Consider the following 20,827-nt stretch of genomic DNA (forward strand, 5'->3'; position numbering starts at 1 on the left):
CAAGAAAAGTCCCAACGATCCCTTACACACGCTCACCTTACATCTACATGAGAGACATTGCATAACCTAAGTGCTTCAACTTGGCTAATCTAAATGTCCTAGAGCTTGATAAACACATTGATGATGCATGCATAGGACAATGCAATAGATTATTACTCAAACGCTAGGTTGCCTAGATTCTTTCCTACATGGGATAAGATTGAGGTAATATAGTGGCAATTAATGAGGGATTTCTTGAGATGATGTATACCTTCATATCCCTCTTCGTCCACTTCATTACCTATACACTACTAACTAGTTTTTTCTATTGTCCATGTTTAGATTTAGATTTTTTTCTCCTATATTATTTATTTCCAACCACTTGTATCATTTTACATACAATTGTAAATTATAGTCTCATAGGCCATTTTGGCCTCTTGTAAACATTAATACATTGTTTATTTTCCTCTCTCTCTCTCTCTCTCTCTCTCTCTCTCTCTCTCTCTCTCTCTCTCTCCACAATGAGTTATAGCAATTTGATACTTTAGTTACATCCATACTATTGTATAGAGTAAATATTTGGGGGGCCAACCTTGACCACCATAATAAATCAAGATGTGCATATGGTGGATGGAGATCAATGGAGAGGCCGCTAGTATCCATGATTTGCAAGATGATTAGATGTGAGGCATGAGTCCTTGACGTCATAGTTTGCATTACATGATCTTAACATGGATAGGCTACTTCCCTTTTTGCATTCCCTTAATGCACTATCTTTCACTTTGAATACTTAGATATTGGCAAGACCATTAAACATGATCTTATTCAACTAGAAACTAGGACATAACTACATGAGCTAGGGATAGTAGCTTTCTACCTCGACCATTTTCTCCACACAACTAAGGATGGCTTTATTATACACATGAGGTACATGAATACTCACCTATCACATTGGATTTGATGTGTTATTGGTCAAATATACATCTTGCACCAACTAGAGATCGAGACTAGCAAATGTACATCCATATCCCCCAAAGGATCATAGACACTAAATCCAAAAGATCCTCTACAAAACTCTATAGCTCCATTCAAGGATATGACATCCATACCCCCCAAAGGATCATAGATACTAAATCCAAAAGATCCTCTACAAAACTCTACACCTCCATTCAAGGATATGACATCCTTGATTAGGTGGGCACAATGGTCTTCCAGGATATACACAATATTTAGATGCAACTAGCTATGTGTATAAGATAGAAATAGATTTTTTTTAAAATAAAGAGAATACCTATTTGAAGCATACTAAAGCAAGTAAAAATGGAGAGAGAGAGAGAGAGAAGGTTGAGAGAGAGAGAGAGAGAGAGAGAGATGAAATGACATGAGATGCTTTATTAACGTCTACAAGAGGCCAAAATGACATGTGAGACCAAAAGTTACCAAACAAACCACCAAAGGTTTTGGTAAAAGATTTATGAATTTTATTGTGGTTTTGTTTGGCATTGCTAAGGCTAAAGTAGCTACCGATGGTACATTCACTAATTCGTGTACTCTTAGAAGGTACATTAGGCCAAGCTATCCTCTGGCCTAGTTTTATTAGCAATGTGTACTAATACTTTGGGTTGGGTGGTGCAAAATGAGCTGTGAACAAAGGTAAAATCAATAGGATTAAGCTACTTGATGATTCTCAAATGGTGCTGAATTTATTTATTGATGACACTAACATATTGTGAAAAATGATGGGACGTAATTAGAAACGTTTGGAACTGCTTGAATACCTTATGTATGGCCTTTGGCTCTAGGATAAATCATAACAAAACATGTATGAGGAGTCTAATCAAGCTTCCACCCCCTTTCTTGGTTGATCGATCAAGGCTACAAATCACCATCACCACCACAACAACAACAGTCAACAACCCAAACCACCACCACCAACTACAACAACGCCGCTTGTTTTTTGGTACGAATTCGTATAGTACAATACGGTACGAACCGTATAGTACGAACCAGTTTGTACTACGTACGAGTGCAACTATGTCTACATGCATGCACGCATACTGTACTAGGCTTATTAATTAATCCTGCTAAGCATATCAGGCATATCATGCACTAGTTGACAAACATGTGTGTGAAAGAGAAACAAGAACCATTAAAAACCAAAACATTGTGTCCAAGTGCATGCATACATGTTGCACCTACGATTATTTATACAAAGTGTTGAGTGAATGAAGCACATCATGCAGTGTGCAGATGCCTGTCAGCAGACACTGGTTTGAAAAAAACTTTTTTCTTGCTATTAGCAACTAACAACACGTCCTTGATGTGCACGGCAATCAGCAACAGAGATCTAAAAACACTAGAAACATGTGCACAGATGCAACTTAGGGGAATAACTTGATAAGAGCAGTAATCTTACCATACACATTTGCTGTCAAAATGAATGAAGTAGACTAACATTGTCAAAATCAATGTATCCACCAAAATATTACAGGAACACACTTCATGCACATATTGTTGTATTCAACTATAAATCCAAGCATGATATGCAGCAAAAAGACTCTGCCTTATGCTGCATCAAAAGGGATCAGCATATTTTTTGCATATCATATGCCTCGTGCCACTTAAATTATGGGTGTGAGCTTTAGATTTGGCTTCATATCACGAGTTTGGTGTGTTAAGGTAAAGTTGTGGCAGAGTTCCCTGGCGTACACTTGATTCTAGTTGCTTTATCATTTAAAGAAGGGATGCACTGCCATGAAAGGCTAGTTAGTATTTCGAAACACAGATTCTCCTTTTACTAAACAACTAAAATAAGAACTAAAGCTTAGAAACAAGTGGTTGGAAACTACAGGCAAGATGTTTTTCTGCATGACAGGAGTTACAATGTCCTGGAATATAGATCCACTAGCAGAGAATTAAATCATCTGACCTGCTACCAAAAGCTTGTATGGACTTTCAGCTAAGAGAGGCAATCAGTAATCAAAGGAAGAGAACCAAGTTGGACTCGGTCGTTATATCAAAGATCGCAGGATTGAGGTGACAGAATATGAAGGCTAAGCTAAAGGGACCAGGATAGATATCGGAGTCCCTTCTTATATGGGACCCCACTCATCAACTGGTTACCACTTGGGAAATAAGAGCTTGCTCAACACAAGCAAAATGGTAATCATGGAGACTTGGAACTCTTGATCTGCTACATCTCAGGCAGCAAGCTTACCACTTCCGCTATGCAGACGAGTCTTATTAACAAGGGTTCGCACAATCCCCTGGTGGTCAATGGTGCAAGTTTGCAACTGACCTGCCCACCTGCAACTGGACAATGGTGACCAGGAAACTAGGAACCCTGGTATTTATCATTAGCCAAGGCCAAGGCTTGGTGTGACTCTCTCCCAGCTGCAAAAAGTGCCTTGAACTTCAAAACTTTCTTGTTTGTACTGTTCTATGAAAGAATCAACTATAACTAAAATGCTTGGAGGTTTTAAGAGGTTCTCCCTTCTAGTTGGAAGCACTTTTTCTCAAAATTTGTAAGTCACATAATATAGAACCTCAATTTTTTGTGGTAACACAATCGAAGACAGTTAGTGGTACAACTATACAAAAGCATTCTTGCAGTATTCCTGTTTAGTAGCGCATCTGTCCTCCTCACAATAATCATGTTTATAGGAACAGGGGTTCTGCTTGTTGTTCTCTTATTACCTCCAGCTGTGTAGCAATGCACGAAAATTCTCTACAGGGCCTTTGTCATAAGGGTTGACAAATTGCTTGATTTGATGACACTGCCCTGCAAAACATGCGAACATTGTGTTTGTATTTTTTAAAACAAAAACCACTTCACTGAGAGAAACTGAGAGTTTGAGTTTAACTAGATGCATAGAGGTTATATCTTGGCTTAATGATTTAACCTGATGAATAATGACACACACCATGCACTAATAGATACTTATTGTGCTTTTGGAGAGAACTTTTTCCTTGCCTTTTCCCCTTGTGAAACTCAATGTAGAAACATGTCCTAAGTACAAGGCACAGGATTCAGCAACAGACATATATATACACTACAAACACATGCATGGAATACTGCTATTGATAGGTAATATAAGAGCTGTTCACACTGGTATCACCAGGTAAGTTTTTCATGTTGAAATCAGAGCCACATGGGGACCTTGCCAAATAATACATTTCATAAGGTACACTAGCAGAGATTTTAACGTGGCCTACAACCAAGCAAAAGAACATGGAACTCAGAGACTGTGGACCTAGGTGCACTGTCACAGATGGGAACTCATAGCTAGCATTACTGCTTGATATATTTGGACTGCCAGATGCAGCCATGCTATAAATTTATTGGAGATATCCATTGCGTAGACTCTGCAAGATTTTACCAGATTGTCCATGCTCTTACTCGGAAGACTGTACAATGAAGTACATGTGCTCAACAGCTTGACTGGAGCTGAACAAGGTCACACTGGGATCATATATACAAGCCTCTAAGGGTGGTCTAGGTGGAATGGGGGATAGAAGCCAAGGAGGATGAGAGTAGTATCACCTCGGGTTGCTTTCCTGCATCGTGAAGAACAGATCATGGCCACTCCAAGTGCATAGGAAGTGGTGTTTGAGCTCCTTGCGGACTTGGATCAACGACCACAGAGGGAGTGCATGATCTAGGTCAGAGCTCTGCTACAGTCTCATAGGTGGTCAGACACTCAGCACCCAGAACTGACTGACTGCATGCCTTCCAAATGTGCCAAGCTGTGAGGCTTCCAATAATCTCCCATAATTCCGACCGCTCAGCTGTTGGCTCTAGTGCCTACTGGATGGGTAATGCCTCCAACGGACCACAGCATAGGCACTTGCCTTGATGAGAAGAATGGTATCATGCATCTCCACCTCATACAATAAGTGGTGGCCTTGGCTAACCAGTTGCCAACAGAGAGCCCCCCAAGATATAAAACCCAAGCTAGGTGTCACATGACAAAGAATGCAGCATGCTCCTCTCCATAGCAGTTGCACTGCCTCACAAGACTAGAGGCAATGCTTGGGAGTTTCCATTCATTGCAGTGGACAGCGCTTGCAGACTCTATCCTACTGCATCTAAGCCAGCCAACTCCCAACTGCCAAGTCTCCATGTGCCATTAACCATAGGAAATTGAAGTGAGCCATGCGTAGTGGCGATGCAATGTCCTGCGATGAAAATGTCAGGTAGAGAGCAAAACATGAGCAAGAGTAGAGAGTCAGAGTCAGAGAGAGAGATGCACGATGTTCTTGGATACAATTTTTTCGTGTGTACCTCATTAGGTTTTAGATAGATATATATGAAAGTACAAATGTGCTAAGGGTGTGTTTACACCCGTGCACATATAAAAGGCATGATGGCCCTTTATTCCCAATAACCTCCTACCTAAAGGCAATGTGCCTTAAGAGGAGAAAAGAATCAACTAAGTCTAGGTATGTACAAAGCAGAAATACATATACCTATCCAACTCCCATCATCTGTCAGCAATGAGCAAACCACTCTGCTGGAAGACCCTTCGTGAGAAGATCTGCAAGATTACAATGCTCTTGTTGTCAAGTACATCTCTAATGAAGTGATACTTCACCTGTATGTGCTTCGTCTTTGCATGAAAAACCAGATTCCGTGCTAGCATGGTAGCACTCTGACTATCACAATGGAGAATAGGTAACTATGTAATGCCAAGCTCTCCCACCAAACGTGAAATCTATAAAGCCTCCTTGCATGCCTCAATGGCAGCTACATACTCTGTCTCTGTAGTAGACAACACAACACACTTTGTAGCCTGCAGATCCAAGAGACTGCTCCTCCTATGAAGGCAAACACATACCCAGAAGTGGACTTTCTGCAGTCCGCATGACCAGCATAGTCTGTATCTGTAAAGCCAACGACAGATGCCTTCTGCTTTCCAAAGCAAATGCACAAATCCTTTGTGCCTTTGAGGTATCTCATAATACCTTTCACTACTTCCCAATGCTTTTTACCAAGGTTTCCCATGTATCTGCTAACAACTCCTACTGCAAAGGCAATGTCATGACGTGTAGCAACCATAGCATACATCAAACTGACAACAGCTGAAACATATGGTATCTTGGGCATTTCATCCTTTTCATCATCAGATGTAGGGTTGTCCTCTGCATTGAGTTTCACATATGGAGGCAATGGAACCCTAATTGTTTCCCCCCCTCCATATTAAAACGCTACAAAACCTTGGAGATATACTCTTGCTGAGATAGATAGAGTAATCCTTTTGACCTATCTCTGAGTATTCGCATGCCAAGAATGTGATTTGCATCACCAAGATCCTTCATGTCAAAGCTTCCATGAAGACTTTGCTTTAGTGAGTCCAAGGCATGAGTATCCCCCAGCAATTAGCATATTATCAACATACAGAACCAAGATAATCACATTGCCATCTGCTGCCTTTTTGGTATACAAGCAGTGATCCACTTGACTTCTATGAAAACCTTGAGACTGCATAAATGTATCAAACTTATGATACCGTTCTCTTGGTGCTTGTTTCAGCCCATACAAACTCCTTTTGAGTTTACATGCCATATTCTCTTTCCCTTTTGCCACAAACCCTTTAGACTGCTGCATATATGTCTTCATGCAGATCACCATGTAAGAATGTAGTCTTTACATCCATCTGTATGAGCTCTATATCTTCAACTGCAACCAAGCCCAAAATGGTTCTCAATGTAGTCATCTTGACTACAGGAGAGAAGATCTCATCAAAATCAACTCCATGTTTCTGCTTGTACCCCTTCGCAACCAATCTTACTTTGTACTTTGGCAAGGAACCAAAAGCGACCTTCATCTTGTAAACCCATTTGCATAGAAGGGTTTTTTGCCCTTTAGGCAACTACACCAAGTCTCAAGTGCCATTTCTCAAGAGATTCCATCTCTGACAACATAGCTTTATACCATTTCTTGTTGTCCTGTCTATCCATTGCTTCCTTGAAGCAAGACGGTTCACCACAGTCTGTCAACATGAAATAATCAGCCACATTGTTTGCATTAGGAACGAATCTATCAAGTTGTCTAGTAGCCCTAGACGATCTTCTAACCCAATGATCATTGTTTGCTGGCTGTTGAGCTTGAAAATTTCCATTTTCAGCTTGCTGTCTTGGCATTTCAGCTTGCAAATTAGCATTAACAGCTTGCTTTCCTAGCTGTTCTTGCACATCTAGTGGCTCATCATTATGGGCAATGACTGGCTGATCATTTCCAGCATTATTTTCTGCATTTGCAGGTTCATTTACAGCAAGTATTTGCTGCTGTACAACGGGCACATTTTGCTTTCCAAAATGTATTTCTTCTTGGAATACAACCCTGCGGACCTCCTCAGTCTTTTCGGGCTCTATTTATGCATGCGATCTTTCCAGAAGATAACATCATTGCTACGTACTATTTTCCTTTTCTTGGGATCCCATAATCTATACTCCATTTCACCATCGTTACCATATCCTAGGAAAATGCATTTACAAGACTTTGGCTCAAGTTTGTTGCGTTCTTCTTTACGAATGTGCACAAAAGCCTCGCAGCCAAACACTTTCAGGTGAGCATATGAAGGTGGCTTGCCCGACCGTGCTTCCTAAGGGATTCCCCCTTCCCCCCACCCCCCAAAGACCTGTTCGGTGACCAATCAATCAAGTGAACAGCTGTCATAACAGCCTCTGCCCAAAAGCCAGGGGGGTAATGCAACATGAGACAACATAGTACGGATTTTATCTTGTATGGTCCGATTCATACACTCTGCAACTTATTTTGGGGTGGATTATGAGGGGCAGTGAGCTCCCTCTTTATCCCTTTGCTGTCATAAAATGCTTGAAAGGCCTTGGACATATATTTCCCACCATTGTCGGAGCGAAGACACTTAAGTGTCTTATCAGTCTGATTCTCAACAAATGCCAACAATTTTTGAAACTTGTCAAGCACTTCGTCCTTGCTACGAATAGGATAAACCCATACCTTCCGTGTAGCATCATCGACAAAGGTGACAAAGTATTTCTTTTTCCCTAAAGATAACCCTGGCACCTCCTCAATTTTGACACTGCTCTTCTTAGGCTGATTCTCTTTCTTCTCCTCCTTGCTATCATTTGTCTTCTTGCCCTTTCCTTTCTCTTTCTTCCATTTGTAGCAGTCACATTTAAAGTGACCCTTCTTGCCACAATGATTGCATTCAACATCCTTACTACGTGATTTACTGCAGCCCTTGCTATCAGATTTGCCTTTTGTTGTGATTTGCCCCTAGTATGCAAAGCACTGGAAGGCTTACTGGATGCATTGTTCTGCCGATTCATTTCTTCCATGAGTAGAGCACTCTCTACATCAGCATATAAAATCATAGCAGTAGAATTGCTCATAGTAGTCCTGAAGGTATCCTAGCTCTCTCTCACAGAGTGCAAAGCAAGAACGTAGCTTTGAACTCATCATTAATATTGAACTTCAAAGCAGCAAGCTCATTGAAAATGGAGTTAAACTCACTAAGGTGAGTAGACATTGCAGTACCCTCTTTCATATGCAAATCCATGAGTTTCTTCAGCTAGTAGACTCTGCTTGCAACACTCTTCTGGGCATACAACTCTTCCAATCGCTTCTAAATGTCATAAGCAAAATCCAACCCTTCAATGTTAAACAGCAAGGCATCAAAAATCGATAGCTCAATGGTCGAGCATGCAAGCTCATTCAGCTCATCCCAGTCATCCTGTTCCATATCTGCGGGCTTTGCCCCTTTGGTCTTAATCGGCCTTGCTTGCTTCTTTTGCAACAGGATATTATAGCACTGTTTTTGCCAGACTGCAAAGTTATGTGCTCCTTCAAGCTTCTTAATGTGCATGAGATGACTGCTGTCACTGCTGCCAGCCATGATTTTCAGCCCAAATGTGACCAAAAAATTCAGCAAATGCAGGCCCAAACTGTCACACAAGTGACCAAGGTACAAACAAGTACCAACCAACAATAAATAACCACATAAAAGCAGAAATTTCAGATCTGCAAATAAATTTTCAGAAGCACTAAACCTTGTGCTACAGCACTCCACAACTGATTACAGCTGTTCCAAGGAAAAATACATCACATTACATGAGAAGTCCCAAATTTTAGCTGCAATTTCTGTTGTACATGCACCCACAGGCACAAAATTTCACACGCATGGTCAAAAGCCCAAAAATTTTTGTGCTCAAAGCATCAACCATACATCTGCACTGTCTCTGGCATGCATAGAATAGGCAAATTTTGCCAAAATAGAGCAATTTCAACAAAGCCCCCAAATTTTCCAAGTGCTAGGTGTTCAAATTGCATGGAATTAAACCCGCATGTACATAAAATGACCAAATGACGCACAAATTTCGCCCAAACAGCAAAAGCCCCAAATTGCACGGGGTCCAATATGCATCAATGTCGAGAAATTGGGTAAATTTCAGCCCAATTCTTGCATGTACATGAAAAGCACCAAATGTCGGAGGCAAAATGTCACAAATTCCTGCAATTTCTGAGACAAATATCACTGTTGGGTCTTGCTCGCATCAAATCTAGACAAATCCCCAAATTTTTGGCACAAATCTGCCCAAAATTCTGAACTGTGCTTACACACACAAATGCCCGTTAGTGAGCAAAGGGCTTGCTTCAGGGAACCTTTGAAAAATTTAAAAATTTTGCAAAAGAAAAGTGACGATTCTGCCCCGTTTACAGCCTCCAGTCCGTTGCCTGCTCGCGTGGCCTGCTCGTGACCTGAAAAACGATGTTTTGACTTGCATGCAACTTGGAACTGTCGCTTGACTAAAAACGTGGCCTGTTGACTTGTGCCTGACTGCACGAGCTGTCGCCTGTCTGTCCAGTGAAAGAACAATGATGAGTTGACCTGCGCAGACTCCGAAACGTGAGCAAGAGTAGAGAGTCAGAGTCAGAGAGAGAGATGCACGATGTTCTTGGGTACAATTTTTTCGTGTGTACCTCTTTAGGTTTTAGATAGATATATATATATATGAAAGTACAAATGTGCTAAGGGTGTGTTCACACCCGTGTACATATAAAAGGCACGATGGCCCTTTATTCCCAACAGAAATAAGACACCCTCTACAACCTCTAGCTATCCCCACAAGCGTCGCCAAAAGGTCTAACAGAAAGCCTCGGTGATCATGGGAAAGATCTATCTCAAACCAATTCACACAGTCTTGTAAAAACCTCTATGTGCTTTCATCAGACTTCATGGTGATAGTTTGGCCTCTATCTTTTGAGGAATTATAGCTTGTACGACTCTAGGGATAGCTAATGACATGCATCTAAAAACATGCGATATTGTATGGCAAGATGTGCAAATGAAGCTTTCATTTAAAGACCCATAGTACGGATATGTAGCATAGTAATTCTGCAAGATAAAGATCATCCATGGCAATTACATAATTTGGTCTAAGCTCCATAAAGATTGGTCCATTCAACAAAGGAGAGACAACAGCACCAACAATTATGTCCATTGATTCAACATCCCTAGTACCTAGTATAGCAGCCATGCAAGATACATTACGACCTCTTCTAAAGAGTGGGATTATACCAATTGCCATGCTGCCTAAATGCCGATAGGGATAGTCTTTTTTGGTTTGATGTTTTTGGATTTTGGGAAAAACGAGCGAAAGAAGATTAATATGTTGATCTTCAGCCAACATGTCTCTGATAGTCAGAATACCTTGATCTTCTATGCATACAATCGATGCTTTAAATTTAAACACTTGATTCTCACCATAGATATGAGCTGCACCGATGTCAAGAAGAATCCATTTGAAACTCGGATGTGCCTCATTAACAATAATGGCTGAGTTGCCCAGAGATTTATAGCGTTCTAAGAGTGTCTTGAATGCAGAGCTGAAAACATTACCATCAACAGTCTTGGAGGAAGCCATGAAGGATTTACGAGACGACGAGGATAAACGCTCAAACAGCACCAACGGCAACACAGCCTAAAAGCCTTACAACGAGCAAAACCTCACACAATCACTGACAACCTTACTTCACTCAGACTGAAATGTTTTAATTGCTTTGATACCAAACACAGAGCGATGCGGCTGAAGTGGGCACAGACGACAAAGACATAGAAAACTCAGAATTCTTGATCACAAAGTGCGAGCAATATCATTACTATATTAGAAAACTTGCTTAGATACAAGGCTATTGCTGTGAGCAAAGGCTATGGCGGAGAGCATACAAGACTTGAGATATGCCGGATGCGTGTTCTCAAATGAGATACAAGGGGAGTTTATATAGGCTTTTGGTTAGTGGAAAAAATCATTGCTCTTGAGTGGAGTGTGAGTGCATATATTTTAGTGCGTGCCAGTTGGCGCACAGAGGGAAAAGCAATTAGTACGCATGGAATATTTGTACAAAAAGTAGTCGAGGTGGTTGGCGTGATAAAAGATCTGCTACAATGTTTTGTACACCAAGAATATATTAAAAAGTGATGTCAAGAGCATTAAAAAATAGAGACCACCGAAGAAGTCTTTTATTGCCGATTTCATTTGGAGCCTTTTTTGTTAGGTAGCTTGGCACGTGTTGTAAATCTGTCCAAATAGTAAAAGGGACAAACTCCACAAAGATGTGAAAAGCTTTGATAGCTTTAATCATGGCCAAGATCTCCCTTTGGTATGACGGGTAATTTTGTTGTGTCTGATTGAAAATACCGGAGACATAACAGCAAATATGTAGTGTTGGTGGTGAAATGGACTTGTCTTCTTCACACGCACATGCACCCGATGCGGTATCAGAAGCATCCATGCAAAGGATGAGAGGAAGACCAATAGGTAGGTGAAGGCGTGGAAGATGGTGGAAAATATTCTTGATATTTTGGACAGCTAGAGTATGTATATGTTTCCATTGGAGCTGTCCCCTTCTAAGCAAGGGATACAAATCTTTAGAGTAGACCGCCAAATTAGGGGTTACAGAGTTTAGCCAATTAAGGCATCCAAGAAGCTATTGTATTTGCTTGAGACAGTGGTCAACTCATCATGCATTTCAAGAACTTTTGTTAAGACATATTCTTGTAACTTGATAGTCCCATGCTGAATTTCTAAGCCTAAAAATTCAACAGAAGAAGTAAACATGATAGATTTTGTTGGTGATAGTACCATTCCTACATCTTCAACAGCCTTTGCAAATTGATAAAGATGCTCAATATAATCTTTAATGGTTTCTCAAAAAACCAAAATGTCATCTATATAGACCAAGCAAAAAGGAAATTTGGAGAAGACTGAATCTGTCCATGCTTAAAAGTAGGTTGGAGTTGTCTTGATTCCAAATGGCAGGACTGTCCATTGGTAGTGGCCTTCAAGGACACAAAACCCAGTTTTGTGTCGATCTTCTTTTTTGAGAGGCAATTGCCAAAATCTTGATTTAAGATCAAATTTACTAAAGATATTAGCTTTTTTGAATTTTTTAATCAGGATGCCTTTCAATGGACTGGGATGACCATGACCAATTAGATATGCATTCAAAGGCCTATAATTGATCACCATTCTTTTGCGGCCTCTTTTCTGCTTAGAGTGTTTATTAACATAAAAAGCTTGACACACCCAAGGAGATGTCATGGGTTCAATCAGGCCTTTATCCAAGAGTCCGAATTTCCTGTTTGCAAAGTATTAAGTCTTATTCTTTCATGCCAGAATGAACAACTTTTGTTGGCACGACATTAGGTTTGAGAGGCAATGGAATGGCAAAGGATACTCTTTTTTCTTTGTATATCTACGGATCTTCATGCATGAATGTCTTCAGATGATTTGTGACTTTCAAAATCTCTTCAGCATATTTATTTTGCTCACTTTGAATCCATTGTTCTTTGGAGGCTATCTTTTGTGTAGAAGGCAATTCAACAATAGAATAAATACTACGACTAATTTTGGGGAGTAGAGGAATGTCTGCTTTTTCCCCAAATATGATGTTGTGAAATGTTCTAACCAAAAAGTATATGGTACTAGATGTTGGAGAATATCAGTACCAATAAGCAAATCATAGCGCATTTGCTTCATCAGTTGAATCTCTAAAAGTACTTTGATCAAACCAAGATGCAGATATGCTTGAGTGACATGGATTAAGGTCACCTTTTTGTTGTTTGAGAGTTCTACAATAATAGGACTTGTGACTTTTATACAATTAGGAGGGAGTAATTCATATGGAGCTATAGTTAGGCTAGAACCTGCATCTAGTAAGGGATCTACATATAGGGAAAATTGTGGCATATTTGTCCATTGTACACAAATCATTGGAATTGGACCTCCTGTAGTTAAAGCATTAACTTTTTGTACGTGTTTAGAAAGCCTTATCTGGTCAATAATTTTAGCAAAAATATATGTAGCTTGAGTTTGTAGCTCTAGCAAAACTTCTATAGTTTGCTGAGCAATTTTGTTTCTGGCCTTTGAGCATTCTTTTGAAGACTTTACAGAGAGAATGCAATTCTTGTTGCGTTTGCTGAAATGCTTGCAACATTTCCATTCCTTCCTGTTGGGTTGAGTGAGTAGTATGATGCAAAGATTGTAGTAATTGAGTTGCAGTTCTAGGATGATGGAGCTATTCCAAATTGTGTGGTACAAACATATTGGCCTTTGATTTAGTTTCAGAACTCAGAGTACCTTGTTTTGGAAGATCATATGGATTGTTGAAATTTCTTGACAAAGCTTTTCTTTGGCTTTTTTATCTGAAGAACCTGCTTCACTTTCTAAAGTATCACTATCTTCAGAATTAGATTGCTTTTGTTTTCCTTTATGTCTTCGAGAAGAACCAAAACCAATAGAAGTAGAAGCACCAAGGAAAAGTTTATCTTTGCGTCCTAAAAAATATACTGCATGAGCATTCACAAGAACGAAAGTGTCAGAATGTATAGAAGAGTCTGAAGGAGTAGGTGAGAGCTCCACACTTGGTTTAGTATAGAGGGTTTCATCGGTCTGGGAATCATCAGATCCTATAGTATCAGAATCAGACTCAGAAAGGGTTGCTACAGTATACCATGAACTAACTTCAGTATCTGACTCATTGGAAGTAGCAGACGTATAGTCAGAATCATAGTCATATTCAGTAGAAACTTCACTGGAAGAAACCTCACTAAGATAGTGTAAGTTGATTTTAGGAGCATTGTTGTTTGTCTGTTTCTTCTTTGTTGGACAGTTATTTGCAAGGTGGGAAGAACTGCCACAAAGTAAACATTTGAGATCCTTCTTCTTCTCTATATTAGAAACATTAGGATGAGAAGAATATCTTCTTGAATGTCTAGAGGATCCACCATTCTTATGAGAAGAATGTCTTCTATGTTTTCTGGAATGATATTCATGGGAATCGTGTCTATTGAAGTAGTTGTGTCCTCTTCCCCTATGATAGCGGAAAGAGCAAGAATAGCGGTTTCCGGAGTACCCACCATTACTATATGGTTGACATGAACATTGTTTACATCCGAAATCCACATCATACTTAGCAGCAGATTTGTAGACTGATTGAGGAAACTTCTGATTGAGAGCAGTCATTTTCTGGTGTTGACAAACCTCTTTGATGATTTGCTATATAATCTGTATGATTTGTCCAACACTATCGAAGAAATCTCTGTTTTCCTATTTTATTCTTTGTTTATAGTAAAAAGGAATGGGCTCAGGAAATGAACATACCAAGTGTTCCTTCATGCTATTGTCATGCGCTCCAAGCCCTTCATATAGCAAATCCCTCATATATATCAAATATTCCTTGTACTGTCTTGGATCACAGAGTTTGGACTTAAAAAATGCTTCTCGCGCCTCCAGTACATCATCTAGCTTGTTGCCTACTAATTCTCCAAGCAAGAGCTCAAAAAAGAGTTGCACTGGATCATGATGCTGTACAATGGCCAATTTGACTTGAGGGTGAATAGAAATCCACCACTGCTTTAAACCACCTACAAAGCCATGCGCCATTGAATTGAGTATATCAATGCGGTAAAGTCTGTGGCTTATCCAGCATTTTCTGTCTGACATAGGCATACATCATGTAGATCAATAATTTAATCTCTTCTGGTGTTTTGCCATCAATAGGCCAAATTGGAAAAGAGCCAACCTTTTCTGAAACACCAATTTTCTTATAGAAATTGGTGTAAGAAGTCTAAAAATTTGAAGTAGAGGCAGCATTAACACTACCAGACTGCTGTTTAGTGGTAGCATTCACAGGTAAAGGACTTATAGCAGTATTATAGGAATTCAATAGTGTCTGTAATAAAGTATCTGGTGGTAGGTTGTCTCTATGAGGATTTATGAGCATAAAATCCTCATCCACTACACTATCACCATCCTCATCAGAGGATAATGTATAGACAGCATAATGCTGAAAATCTGCTTGATCACGGAAATACCAAGCATGAACCTTAATCACCCTGGGAGGTAATAATTGTTTTTTCTTGACAGAAGATATATCAAGTTGCCACTCATGGAAAAGATCTATCTCAAACCAATTCACACAGTTTGATAAAAACCTCTGTGTGCTTTCATCAGACTTCATGATGATAGTCTGGCCTCTATCTTTTGAGGAATTCATACCTTCTACGACTCTAGGGATAGCTAATGACTATGCATCCAAAAACCATGCAATATTGTATGGCAAGATGTGCAAATGAAGCTTTCATTAGAAGACCCATAGTACAGATATGTAGCATAAGTAATTCTGGAAGATAAGGATTAGCACCAGTCTTGGAGGAAGCCATATATCTTCTCTCAAGAAAAAAGAATTATTACCTCCTAAGGTGATTAAAGTTCAAAATATCAAAGGTAAAGCACTGCATTTGCCTCAAAAGATGGTTCCAGAAGAAGAGAAAGTATCTCAGAAGGTTGTTGTTCCAGCACAACCACAACTCAAAATTTCTCCGTCACAGCGAGCTAATGTATTGAAATTCCATACTCACCCCTGTGACCACTCCACTGTGATACATGGCATCTGTCAACACTATAAGAAATTGATTGAACAAGCATCTTCCTCCTCTATTGTCAATGTTATTCAAGAGTTTGAGTATGCCAACAACAAGTACAAGGCAGCTCCCTATTTACGGACCCCGGATTCTGCTCCCTGGACTACAGAATTACAAACCTCAAATTGGACACGCTTGGCATTAACACGTCTCATCGAAAAGATGGATAATCTGCAACAAGTATGTGATAATGTGCTTGTTCTCTGTCAACAACTAGTAAAATCTCAAATTCAACCATCTTCAGGGTCTGCTTCTTCATCTACTATACCCCCTTCATCTTCATTACTTTCTGTCTCTCCTGCTTCTACTATAATAGATTGGAATACTTTTTCTACCAGAAGACTACAAAAAGGCTAGAGTTCTTATTTCTCCTCTCCTTCTCCTGGTTCACTTAATATGCATCATGTGTCTTCTGAAGTGCAGAATTCCAAGGACAAAGGTAAAGGCAAACAACTTTGCACAAAAGGTACATCTGAGTCCTATGCTCTTTCTGATCTTAATGCCCCTAATGCCTCTAAAGATGATGATCCAGATGGTATTTTCAAAGAATTACAGCAAATCTATTGTCCCTCCTTGATGTCAATCATGAAAGGAGAATCTTCTCATCAAGAACCAAGCTTATTTTAGCCTTCTCTTCAACCTAGTGACTCTACTGAAGAATTATCTGAATATCTTGAAATGATGTTTCCTAATTTGTCTGAACGTGATTATAAGATTGCATTTGACCAGATTGATGAATATGTGTTTGATCGAATCAGAAGACAAAGAGAAGCCAATACAGTTCTTGACCAAATGTCGTTGTGCATAGACCCAACAGAATACAAACAAAGCAGATGACATGAGAAAAGTAGAAAATCATGTGAATTCTAGAACCATGGGTGAAAGTATTGAGCAAACACCCCCTATTGGCTCTACTAATGAATTGCTTGCTTGGTATTTCCGTGATCAAGCAGCTTTTCAACATTATGCTGTCTACACATATTCCTCCTCTGATGAGGATGGTGACAGTGTAGTGGATGAGGATTTTGTACCCATAAATCCTCATAGAGACAACCTACCAGACTGATTGTTTATTACAGGCACTATTGAATGCCCATAATACTGCTGTTAGTCCTTTACCTCTGAATGCTACGGTTTTGGGCCAACAAGCTGTCCATTGTCTAAGATTAAGTAGTGAAATTTGCATTTTCAGTTTATGTGAATTTTATGTTTACTGCAATTGTTGATTAATCAGGTCATCACCACCCTCTCCAAGAAGGAAGACTTGTTTCAAAAAGCATGCTTTATGTTTGCCAGATGGGGATAATTTCTTGATTCTCATTCTTTATGTGGATGATATGTTGTTGACTGGACCTCATGAGACACATATTGCAGCCTTAAAGGCTGAATTGCAGCATGCTTTTGATGTCACACATCTTGGCCACTTGCATTACTATCTTGGCATACGGTTTACTGCAATTGAGGGGGCATTCTTTTGTGACACTTTTAAGTACATTGGACATCTCCTTTGAGTGTTTTTACATGCAAGACTACAAGCTTATCTCCTACTCCAATTCAAACATGTCACAAGTTTACACTTGAGGATGTAGGAGATCCATTCGATGCTTCTCTTTATCAGCATGTTGTTGGCTGTCTATTGTATTTGTGTAATACACGGCTAGATATTCAATTTGGGGTCTCTTAGTTGGCATGCTTAATGCATAGCCCTAGTACTACACATTGGCAAGTAGTCAAACGTGTCTTTTGCTATCTTAAAGGCACTTAGAGATTGGGCCTTTTCTATCCTAAAGGCACTTCTTTTTGCTTATATGCATTCACACGTAGTGATTGGGCTAGTTGTTTTGACATGCTTGGTGATTCATGTATTTCTTGGCTAGGCAAGAAGCAGTCTACAGTGGCCACATCTAGTTGTGTGGCCGAATACATGGCAGCACTTTACAGATACATTGGAATGTGTATGGCTCAAACACCTTTTGGTCGATCTTAGTGTGGGACAACAGCCACCCGCTCCTATCTATACTAACAATCAAAGTGTCATAGCAATTACGACAAATCCACTATTTCATGCTTGCACTAAGCACATTAAGGTGCATTATCATTATGTTAGAAAGAGGCTCCATGCAGGGGAGATTGACTTGGTTTATGTCCCTACACACAACAACTTTGGCAGATGTGTTTATAAAAGCTCTCTCTAGACAAAATTTTGAAGCTTTTGCAAGACTCTAGGCTTGATGCCATTTGGGGATTAATCTGCCTAATCCCTGTACACATTAACATCATTCATTCGAAAGGGGTATGTTACACTTATCATGTTCCTCCATAGTTCTAGTGTGAACACTCCTTTATCCATGGACACTTTTGAACTTCTAGCTAGAGAAGGGTTATTTTCCCGTGTAAACCCCCGTTAGTGGGTGTGGTACTTAGTACCCTGGGGATTGTACTTTCATTATCATTCTCACATAGTGGATGTGACCTTCCAACACTCTCCTCTCTTGTTGCTCACTTGTTCACTGTGAGTGTATGGGTGCTATTGAATCCTAACCTAATAATATGTGCAAATTCGCCTTCAAATTTGTCAAGTATAAGTCACCATGATCTATTATCCATGGGTCATGTGCCTCAATTTTCATTGCATTAGCACATAATTCTGCAAGTATAGATGTCTAAGATCATTCTATTCAAAGAATAGCGTGGGATGTTGGAATGCCATCGTGAAACAGAACCGAATGTAGGACGCATTCCAAATTGGGAAAATGTCACCTAAACTAACCTTGACAATGGAACAGCCAAGGCAAGGTTAGGGGACATGGCCCCCCCCCATCTGGGATAGGAAAGGAGGTGGCCAACCAACAACTAGCTGATCTTTGCATGGGCACTCAATATGCTACTTTGCCCCCACATTTTTTTACATAGGCTACCCAAGGGAGGAATCACCATACCTATTTTCTAGGGAGGCACATGAGCATACGCCAATGAACCAAAAGTCCTCATGTGAGAGAGAGAGAGAGAAGGCTTGGAGCCAATTCTTGCCTCATAAGGGGTGATAGTGTAAAAAGCTCTTGTGGAATACATGTTCAAAACATGACTGGCACAAAGAATAGCATCAAACCAAAAAGAATTTCATAAATTATTACTCTTCATCATGCATCTTGTTGGGGGTAAAGGCGCCTCTCCCTAGCCGCCCGTGTATTACTACACTGACAGTATCCACCACTACACACTACAGGTGGCGGGCGCCCGTCACTGTCACTTTATTATTTATTCTTTTAGTGACAACTTAAATAAAGGAATGCCCGGTCACACATTGTGACTGTTGGAAGTTCCCATTTTGTGTCTCTCTCTTTCTTGCTCTTGCTCTCCTTCCATAGCTTTTCCAAGCAAGCTTCGATCCTTCTCACCTTTCAACTGGTATTAGAGCATGGTTGCTCGAGCATTCCGACTTGGTTCATGACTCCTTCAGCTTCCTATTGATTACCTACACTCATTGGGTCTCCTTCCCAGCAACAATAGATGACTCTCTCGAGCTCTCCTCACTCCCCAGCTTCTCGAGCACCTACCCGGCCCCTTTGGGCACCCTTAGGGCATTGCATCAGAGGTATTTCTTCGTTTGCTTCAGGGTTTCATTGAAGTTCACAGGTACAGTAAGGTTTGCAAGAGCAGGGGCAGCCATGCCATAGCCGACTCTCTCGAGCTCCCGTCACTCCCTGGCTTCCCGAGCACCTACCCGGCCCCTTTGGACACCCTCAGGGCATTGCATCAGAGGTATTTCTTCACTTGCTTCAGGGTTTCATTGAAGTTCACAAGTACAACAGGGTCTGCAAGAGCAAGGGCAGCCACAGCTCCCACCATTAGAGCTTGTTCACACCATATCTTGACTGAAGCCTTTGTAGGCTATCTTGGGCTTGCACTAGGCCTTCATTGGCTCATGATTGAGCCCCCTTTCACCTTGGATAGCCTCAGCAGAAGCAGCAAAAGACACCAGCAACTTAGCATGATTTGCGCTATTTCTTGGCAGCCCCTAGACAGCTCATCCTCTTCTTGTTGATGATCATGCTTGGACTCTTGGGCATTGTGGCACTACTTGGATTGATCCTTGGCATGCTTTGAGCCTTGTAGGTGCTTTGGGGCACTGATATTCAGGTCCAGTTTGACTGTATGAACAACAGACCTGCTGTCTATGTCTGCAATTGACATTTACATCTACATTGGAGCTCTCTACATACACTACTTCATGTTCGTATGCTATGCCATTGATGCCTATGCTTGTAGATGTTGTGCACATGCTTTGCCATGATTTTGGCCTGATCTTTGGGCTGAAAAATCACAGTTTTCAGTAGTGAACCACTGTTGTACACAGGCGGGCTGAAGCTCATTTGCTTATGTTTGGATATGCCTATTGGATTTGGGTGTATACATTGATGTAGTGACTCTCGGGAATAAACATAGAGCTTGCATTTGCTCTCGGATCATTGGTTGAGCTTGAGCTCACTTCGCATAGCATTTGGATCTCCATCTTTGATGTACTTATGGCATGTACTTTGCTTATGTCTAACCGGTCTAGACATGCTTGGCCTATGCCACTACTACATGCCCGTTACATTGTCTAGAGTTGGATGCTACTAAGCCTTGCTTACTTGGGCTTGACATTTGATTGTCCGGAGCTTACTTTGGCTATTTCTTGGCTTGCCAGAGTTACAATTTGGATGTACTTGATGTCTATGGATGCTACGGAGCCTATATGCTCGGGATGTCTCAATGATGCTTGATCTTGGGCACTTGTCACTAGTGCACTCTTACATGCTTTGTTCGAGCTTTCTTGCTTGACATTTATAGTTTTTGTGCTAGTGGAAGCGTCTTGATACGCTTGACAGCAGACGTAG

General features: G+C 40.5%; 1 protein-coding gene across 5 annotated transcripts in view; it reads right to left on the reverse strand.

Annotated features, from left to right (window-relative positions):
* Positions 1 to 2,479: 2,479 nt before the first annotated feature.
* The window catches only part of LOC148039133 (palmitoyltransferase swf1-like), a 66,434-nt gene continuing 48,086 nt past the window's right edge, over positions 2,480 to 20,827 (reverse strand). For 3 of the 5 annotated variants that reach the window (XM_087675025.1, XM_087675024.1, XM_087675023.1), the window contains one exon: positions 2,480 to 3,760. In XM_087675025.1, the coding sequence (XP_087531151.1) occupies positions 3,672 to 3,760 (89 nt within the window). In that variant the 3' untranslated portion in view covers positions 2,480 to 3,671. The remainder of the gene's footprint in view (positions 3,761 to 20,827) is intronic. The other 2 variants (XM_087675021.1, XM_087675022.1) reach the window with 2 other exon arrangements.

Source organism: Lygodium microphyllum, chromosome 3, assembly GCF_053477565.2.
Source record: "Lygodium microphyllum isolate KBCC chromosome 3, Lygodium_microphyllum_v1.1.10, whole genome shotgun sequence".
Classification (NCBI taxonomy): Eukaryota; Viridiplantae; Streptophyta; class Polypodiopsida; order Schizaeales; family Lygodiaceae; genus Lygodium; species Lygodium microphyllum.